At 43.0% G+C, this 8986-nt stretch overlaps 1 protein-coding gene across 1 annotated transcript in view; it reads left to right on the top strand.

The window, feature by feature from the left end:
- Positions 1 to 966: 966 nt before the first annotated feature.
- Positions 967 to 8986, top strand: part of KCNK1 (potassium two pore domain channel subfamily K member 1) — a 33434-nt gene continuing 25414 nt past the window's right edge. Inside the window, exon 1 of the mRNA XM_082050009.1 lies at positions 967 to 1553. Within this exon, the coding sequence (XP_081906135.1) occupies positions 1199 to 1553 (355 nt within the window). The 5' untranslated portion in view covers positions 967 to 1198. The remainder of the gene's footprint in view (positions 1554 to 8986) is intronic.

The raw sequence follows: 8986 nt of genomic DNA, 5'->3' as shown, positions 1-8986 counted from the left end.
TGAGACATGAGAGGGAAGTGGCAGAGCCCTTCTGGATGCGACTAGGGAATCTCCTCTCTCATTTTACAGAAGCTGCCTTTAGTCACCTTAAGGAACACTTTGAGAATCTACAGTGTTCACTGCTCCTTTTCATGTGGTGGGGAACCTCCTGGCAGGTTAACTGTGTGACTGCTGACCAGAGTTAGAGATGGACAAAGAAAGACGTGTTTTAAGTGAAACTTGAGAAGATTGCAGATTTGGACCACACAGAGTGCTGGCTTCATTGTGGACGCCACTCTGGGCACTAGCCAGGTACTTCGTGACATTAAAAAGCGAGTATTGTCAGGAGCGCAACACAGAAGTAAAGACTCATTTAGCTTAGATGTGGCTCCTGGAGGTCACCTGGTTCAAACTGCACACTCGCTAGCACCGTTTTGAAGTTATGTCCCAGGGGACCTGAGGGGGGACGCTAAGGCCAGCCCATCAGGGTTCTCCCTTGAACACGTCACGTTACTGAACCAAAATTCAGACTCCTGCTTCACACTGCTCCGTTTCCGGCGTTACCTTCGTCTGCTTTGTCCAGTTACTTTTGAAATACGAAAGAAAAAAAAACAACAAAAAAACCCCAAAAAACAACAAACTCCTGCCACCCCAACCAAAAAACCAAAACCACCACACACAAAAGATAAAACACAAAGAAAACCAAAACAGTAGTAGGAATGGCTGTTTTGGGGGTTTCTCACTGGGGCCGGGGGGGGCCAGCGAGGCGAGGGAATCTGCAGACACTTGTGTGTGAGAAGGGGGAAGACATCTCTGCGAGGCGTCCGGCCGCACGCCGCCCCGCCACAGAGAAGGGGGGGGCTCTCGGCGGGCAGCACCGAACGTCCGCTGGGGCCCCTTGTTCTGGCGCGCGTTACTGGGTGACAAGGAACAGAAAGAGAAAGGGAGAAGCCGGCGCTTGAGCCGGCGGCGGAGGCGTGAGGAGGCGGCGGAGGCGTGAGGAGGCGGCGGCGGGGCCGGGCGGCTGGCGGCGTCAGGCCCGTCCCTCAGCCGCGGTACCTGCGCCGCTCGGCCACGTGAGCGCCACATCACCGCCGCTCCGCGCCTTCAAAGCCAGCGGCCACAGAGAGGGCAGGCGGCGGTCGCATCCCTCCCTGCCCAAACCCCGCTCCCCCTCGGCGGCCCGGCCCGGGGCTCAGCCGGCCCCGGCTCGGGAAAGATGCTGCAGTCGCTGGCGGGCAGCTCCTGCGTGCGGCTGGTGGAGCAGCACCGCTCGGCTTGGTGCTTCGCCCTGCTGGTGCTGGGTTACCTGCTCTACCTGGTGTTCGGCGCCGTGGTGTTCTCCTCGGTGGAGCTGCCCTACGAGGACCTGCTGCGCCAGGAGCTGGGCAAGCTGAAGCAGCGCTTCCTGGAGGAGCACGCCTGCCTGTCGGAGCAGCAGCTGGAGCAGTTCTTGATGCGGGTGCTGGAGGCCAGCAACTACGGCGTCTCGGTGCTCAGCAACGCCTCGGGAAACTGGAACTGGGACTTCACCTCCTCTCTTTTCTTCGCCAGCACCGTCCTCTCCACCACGGGTAAGGGAACCGCGGGCCAGGAGGCCTTCCGGGGAGGCCCGGGTGGTTGAGGGGTTGATGTGGGGGCGGCCAGACTTGGGGGACGGGGCCTGCCGCCCCCCCCCCTCACGCCCAGGGCCGAGGGGCTGGTGCGGGGCCGGCCGGCCCCGCACCAGCCCCTCGGCCCTGGGCGTGAGGGGGGGGGCGGCGGCGGTTGTGCTCCGGAGTAATTTGAAAATGTTGGTGCGTTTGAAAATCCATCTCTTTCTACGAACTTTTAAATGCTTTTAGGGGTTGTCTTAAGCTTTTTTTTTTTTGGTCTCCTTTGCGTTTCTTTCAGGCCGAATGGGGGTGGAGGGAACGCACTGCTAATCTGGGTATAATAGCGAAGTTAAATTTCAGTTTCATATTTTACCGTCAATTTCGGTTTAACGTTTGCACGTGAAAGACTAAAAGAATAACGCTTACTTGCTTCCGAATAGCAATTTTAACTGGTATTTTGAAAAGCTCGAGGAAGCATTCCTTTGGCCGTAGTTTTTATAAGGACTTATTTTTACAGCACTTGCTTTTCACATAAGATTGTGGTGGGCAGCCTTCTGGTAAAGGATGGGTGCAGGCATTTGTGCTGAGAAGCTGGGATGTGGTGATCTGAATGCGCCCCACTGAAATGAATAACAAAAGGTTTCCCGAATAAGAAAAGCTTTAAAAAGAATCACCCTAAAATTAGTCCAACTAGAGGGCTTTGAGTCTTGGCAGTGCATTGAGACTACTATAAAAGATGCAATGCTTTGTGCCTTTTTTTTTTTTTCCTTCCCTAAAAGAGCATTCTTTCTATTAAGGGAAATATAATCAGCTGATATCAATAATGACACTTAATAATTTACTTGATCTTATTTTGGTGCTTCCTGACTGATTTCAAACAGACAATGCTTGTCCTAAAAATAGTTGTCATTGAGTATACAGATCAGGTTGTGTGCTTGTTAAAAGGAGGATGGTGTTTTTAAAAAGTAAAATAGGGTTATGGATGTCCTCGTATCACCTCTCCCCCTCATCTTAATAACTAGAGTTGTAAGAAGAAAGTGGCATGCTTGTGACAGTTAAGCACTTTCAGTGAATAAATTTCCAAACTTTCATCAATGTATAGTAATAATATTGGTGAGAAAGGTGAGAAAAGCATGGAATTGTGATAGTACTTCAGCACTTAGATTTTTTTCTTTTTTCTTTTTTTCTTTTTGTTTCAGTAAAACAATAAAGCACTTTAGACTTAAGGTGCTGAACTAGTCTTACGATGCCTGTTTCCATTCCTAATCAATCACGTTTTGTGGTACCGTAAAATGTATATTATTTTGTTCAGGAGCTATTTTTGTATTAAAGTTATTTTTTCTAGAGAATAATAACTCACATTTTTTAAAAAAAGAGGATGTTAAAAAAGCTCTTGCTTTTCTCTTTATTTTTTATCCAGTGTCATGTATGTAACTTAATTTTATTGGCCCAACAAAATTCTAATCCACAATCCCTGCAGTTTATTATTTTTGCATCTGGCAATATTGATTTCAGATATGAATCAATAAAAAAAAAAGGTTCACCATTGGGAAGTGGGGATGGAACTGTGTCGGTAACACTTTAACACTGCCTGCTCAGACATAGGTACAGGATGTTTGGGTTTGGTGTTACAGTTCCGGCAGAGATAACTCTTCCCCACTGCACATATGCTGAAGGGCAGGGCGTAACCTGGCCCTGCATGTTTAGCTGATTTGATCATAGAGGCCCTACAAGGAAAGTACTGAAAACACAAGGTACTATTGTCCAAATTGAAAACATTTTAGAAAACTCCACTTAAATGGCATATACTTAAAAAGCACAGAAGTCTGAAACATGTGTTATCATTATTTCTGTGGATTTCAGAAACTGAAGTTTATCTAGTCATCACGGATGTAATAGACCAGGCATCAGATGGTGGTATGTCCTTCTATGTCCAATAGGCCTTTGGGTTGGGCTCCTTTTAACAAAATCCATCTGTTTCTTGGTTTGTGCAGTGCCTTTTAGTTTTACTTGTTTCCTTTTTAATATAAATAAAAACTTGTACAAGTAGACAAGTATAAATCCAGACTAGTATACTATGTCCAACACTTGCTCAAGAAGAACTTCTCAGAGCACATGGATTTCTGGTGAGGTACATGATGTTCCCCCTAATTTACTCTGCAACTGTGCAAGAAGTCTTTCAAGTCTTTTGAAATGATCATGGAAATGAAAGACAAGCAAGAAGCTGAACCTATGCCCGGTCATCTCAAACAGCTGTTTGGAAGTGTTTGAACATTCGGAAAATGCTGCATTGTTACAAACTGTACACCTGAAACTCCTTCTCTTTGCTAAGTAAGGCAAGGACAAAAGCAAAAAAGAGAACCCTGGTACTGTTGGTAGCAGTTGAGGGTTGTTTCTGTGCTAGGAGAAGTGAAATGAAATTGCAGGGAGTTCTTGGGTGTACCTTATGTTCAGCTGACTAATTTGTCATTCATCATGTAAATAAATGCACACCTACCCCGTGTGCAGAGGACAAGGCTTATTTCACAGTTGTTTTGTTTTCTATATAAAGCACATAGGAAAAGTATTTAATTTTAGCATCCCTAACTTCACTTCTTGTTCCCTCCAATCCTTATTATATTCTTTGGCATCTTACCAACTAGAGAAAGTCTTTGAAGAAAATGATAAAGCCAGTTAAGAATTTGGAAATATTCTTAAATGGAGTTTGCAGAATAAACACAGGCAAATTTTTTTTGAAGGCAATTTATATTGCTACATACATAGACTGTCACAGGACTGTTACAGGCTGCTTCAAGGACGGGCAAACAAGGGCAGTGACATGGACTGGGGATGAGGCTTCAGCAGATTATGGCAGTGACTGGCTGCAGGTTTCTTTTCTAACAACTTTATTCCTCCCTGTGCAATTTAAGCAGTCATGCAGATTGCCATATGAGCAGGGTATAAGGGGAAGCATTTGGTCATTAATCATTGACAACATAAACACTAAGAATATACATTTGTGTGCATTTAAATAGCATCTGTATTGGTAACTCTGTAATTATGACCTTACACACTGTGGTCATTGCTTATCTCAGTGCTAGATGTTGTGAATGATCTTGCTGAAGCAGTTGTTTCTGGTTGGCTTTGTTGTGGGGCCATCTGTATGTGGTTTATTTCTGACAATTAAAAAATGAAATAATTTTTTGTGGTTGCTCTCTCAGGTAGTGTGTTTCACTGTTCTTGGCATGCTGTTAGGCTATAAGATCTTATCCCATATTGGTGCAATATGGGAATACTGCACTACATGAGTTGTAAGCAGAATGAAGTAAAAAAAGAGAAACTTATATTGGTTGTGTTGCAAGATACAAAGGTTAAAGTGGCTTCTGTTGTTTGAAGGAAAGGAGATGCCAATTTAGGAACTTGGGGCCTGTATTTTTAAGTTTATTTTTGGAATGGGTCTTCTCAGTGTAAGGATATCCCATGGCCTTTTATGCAAAAGGATCATAAGTCTTATTCTGACTCTTCAGCTGTATTTTTTGCCTCCATCACAAACATGACTGTAGGTTTCTTTTAACATTTGGATACCAGAGGGATGCTGAGAAACAGCTGCTTTGGATCCTTCTCAGTCATGACAGAGTTAACAAGATACACGTTACAAGGAAGCTAGCATAGCCTTGTCCTGATCTTGGGATTTGCAGAGGAAGAGTGAGGAGAAGTTGCATCTTTTATGATGGCAATGTACATTTTTAATTTTTTGGTTGAGGTCAGGCTGGACTCTTAACTGAGTCACAGGAGTCAAGACAGTAAGAGAAGGGTGGAGAGGGCTGATAGTGTTCAACTGTTTCTGAAACCCATAGTGTGGTTATCTGCAAGCTGGTTAGTGAGTGTCAGCATCTTTTCCAGAACTTAGCCTGTACCTGTTTAAGTGTTGATGCTGAGGTTGCAAGGTTGTGTTGTGATGCTGTGTTGCAAGGAGTGACACTCAAGATCCATGATGTACTGAATTAGTGTTTCTCCTTGCTGTATTCTGAAGAGAATAAGGAACATCTATGCAGCCATTGTAGCTAAAAGCTGACAGTGGGTGTTACCTTGAAACTGCTTTGTTGAAGGACTAGTAAAGAAACAATATGGCTTTCAGGGGAAGTTTTGCATTCAAGTTATGTAGGTTATATGGATCTTACTGGCAAGCCCAATGAGGAATTAATATAAATGTGTATATAATTTTATTCATAAGGATGTTCTCTGTTAGGTGTAATTCTTATAAGCATTGCTACTGATAATTTGCAAGAGAAGCTAAACTCTGCCTTCATGAAGGTTAACAGGCTGGGAGATTGTGTTGGAGTTGGTGAATGTACTGCAAAAGAAGGTGCAGTCCATATGAAGGCCATGGAGAGAGAAACATGTCAGTCTCCATCATTTTCTCCAAGCTCTTCTGTCAAGAAGTGGTCTTTCTAGCTTTTCTTCTTCCTCACAGGAAAAGGCCCCACATCCAGTGCATATTTAATGTGGAGTACAGATCTTAACAAACCTGTGGAAGATAAGGGAATGCTGTGAAAGCATCATGATGTCTTTGTTATGCTCCAGTCTGAGATTCATATGTTCTTACAATAGAGCCTTGGGGTGGAAGAGGCTACTTGGGTCTTGTACATCTTATGGAAGAATGTGAATTTAACTTTATTAGAAAGAGGATAGTTCACAAAGGCTTAAAGAAAAGCAGATTTTTTTGTCCCATACTTGAATTTAATGTAAAACGCATATTTTATTTTGCTGGCAGGAGAATATGCAGCTTGTGTCCATGGGGATGTCTGTATTAGCTCATTAATAGACACCAAATAAATATATTTCATAATTCATACCTAATGTATGTCTAGAGATCTGTCGTAAGATTCTCTGTTGCCCCTTGAATGAAAATGAACAAACTTTGTGATGGTTTAAATTTGGATCAGTCTCACTAGTAGCCACCTCTGACTCCAGCAGAAAACTAAGCTTCATTGTACTACAACACTCACGGATCATTTAAATACGTGTGACAAATCGCACCTATTCATCAGGGTGGGGATGCAGAACTTTGGGAAGGAACTTTGTTTCTCTTTCCAGAGTTGATTGTTACTTAGCAACCACATCCGCTGGAAAAGGTAATTTGCTGGGGATGATCTAGGAGACAGAGTGAGATTGTGTGGGGCTCTAGAACAGAGTGGCTCTTATACTGGAGTGCTTCTAAGAAAAGAGGTAGGTTGAGAAAGATGCCAGAGGAGAAGGATTACACTCAATAGATCAACTGTTTGGGCACTGACTTAGCACATGAAAACCCACATTTTTTTTCCCCTGCTTTGCTTGGAGGAATTTGAACCTGTGCCCAAGGAGAGTAGTTGAATGCTACAGGGTGTTTTGGGACAGGTTAGTCATAGCTGCTGTCCCCTTCAGGATAGATCAATAGACTGTCCTGGAACCAGGCGTCCCACTTCTCTGATTAAGTTGTATAAACACTAAGTGAAAGAGTCATTCTGTCTGCCTGTGTGTCTGCTTTCTTCTCAGGGAAAGTTCCTGTATTTTATATACTTTAGAACAGCTCCAGACTTGCTGCTGTCATATTCTCATCTGGCCCCAGGGTTAAAATGTGTCTCCTGGGATGTGGGAGGTTTCAGTTGAGTTCTGTTTAATGCCATTCTCAAGATAAAGATTTGAACTAAGGTTTTCTAGCTGTGTTGAGGAGGAGGAGGCACAAAGACTACCATGAAATTTAAGACCAAAAAAGAAGGGCCTTAAGTGAAAAAAACCCAAACAAAACAACAACAAAAAACCAAACCAAACAAAACACTCCCCTCCCCCCCACCCAAACAAACCAACCAACCAAAAACAACCCAAAACCTAAAAAACAAACCTGCCAAAAACACAAACCACAAATCTTTTGTATGAATGTTGCAAAAAATACCCATATTTGTCCAAAATTAATGCTAATAAACTTTTGGGGAAATGTATTAGGCTCTGTGCTTCAAGACAGAAACCACTCTTTAGTTACCAGAGATGAAAGTCACAGCTGACAGACTGGGCACATTATCTCTTGCATGTCCAGGACAAAGGGACAAAGTTCTTGTTTTCTCTGCTGAAGCAGGTGGTAGCAGAGAGGAAACCTGGTTCTGTCCTGTCCTGTGTTCCAGGCAGGGTGGCAGTTCCTGGTTTCTTATGTGAGCACAGCAATCAGCTGTGCCAAACTCCTGCTTGTGCTTGCTGAAACAAAGGTGGCATGAGTAGCTCTAATCCAATGTTTATGGTTAACAGGCCAATGAGTAGTAAAAACCATGTCCTGGCAGAAATCAGAGAAGCCATGGAGTAGCATGACTGAATTATTGTTTGGAGCAGTGCTGGCTGCTGACAGATGGAGTGTCTCTTGCATGCGTTCTCCTAACTGCTGTGTCCTCCTGGTTTACCTGCTTTGCTAAATTCCCCGTGATGAAGAGCCAGCCCAGCAGCTCTCCAGAGCTGAGGGACTGCAACTGCTGCCTCTGTAGTCCTTCTGTGTCAGTTATAGGGTCGTTCTTTCTCTGCTGAAATATACACAGACAAAACAAAAAATTGCAAAACCAGTCCATTTAACTTAGTATGATAGACAGAGTGTAACTGGGCTCAGGGCTTGGTTAATAGTATTCTGCCCTAGGCTTATTAACTGACTAATAGTTGTAAATGTTAGCTTTGCTGTTTCCCTTTTTTTTTCCTAATTTAGCAATGTTAAAATTATTTGCTGTTTGTCGTACACAGATTACATGTCCTCCTGTTACTCTGTTATTATTTCTAATTACTACTCAGGCTTTATTTTGTTTTGTGATATTTACATTTGTATTGAAAGGAAGAGAGTAATCTCTCAAAAGCCTTTTGTAAAGCTGGAATTTTTATTACCATTCTACTGACATCTCCAAATCAAATCCTAAGCTCAAAGTTATGTACACTCTCAGAGCAAAACTTCTAAAACTTATCAATCAAATCCTGCAGTTACTGACCGTTGCTGAGTAGGATTTTCTCCTTTAAGTAAATGTAATTTAGAAGTCGTTTCACTTTCAAATGTGTAGTTTCTCCTGTTTGTTTGTTTAGCTGTCTTTTGTTCTTTATTTCACTTTGGCCCACTGCGTCATTGTTTTAACAGTCTATGTTTTTTTGGATAGAAGAATATAATAATCTATGGAGAAGTGTCTACTTTAGCCACAGCTCCAAGTTAATTTTAAAGTAGGTAACAAACTGCTAAACCATATGAAGACCAGGATATTTCTTGGCATGTGCAGAAGTGGAATTCTAGCAATTTGAGAAAAATGAGTATACCTACAAGAGTTTTGATGCCTTCAGGATTAAAAAATAGCAATAAAAAGTTTCTTGGGAATTAGCTACCTAAATTTCTGCTGTCTTTCTGGATCTGACCTCAGCTGCTTGAAGGTTATGGTATT

This window comes from Streptopelia decaocto, assembly GCF_964273445.1.
Source record: "Streptopelia decaocto genome assembly, chromosome: 3".
In the NCBI taxonomy this organism is placed as follows: domain Eukaryota; kingdom Metazoa; phylum Chordata; class Aves; order Columbiformes; family Columbidae; genus Streptopelia; species Streptopelia decaocto.
The sequence above is the reverse complement of the archived record's forward strand: the minus strand, read 5'-3'. Positions and strand labels throughout refer to the sequence as shown.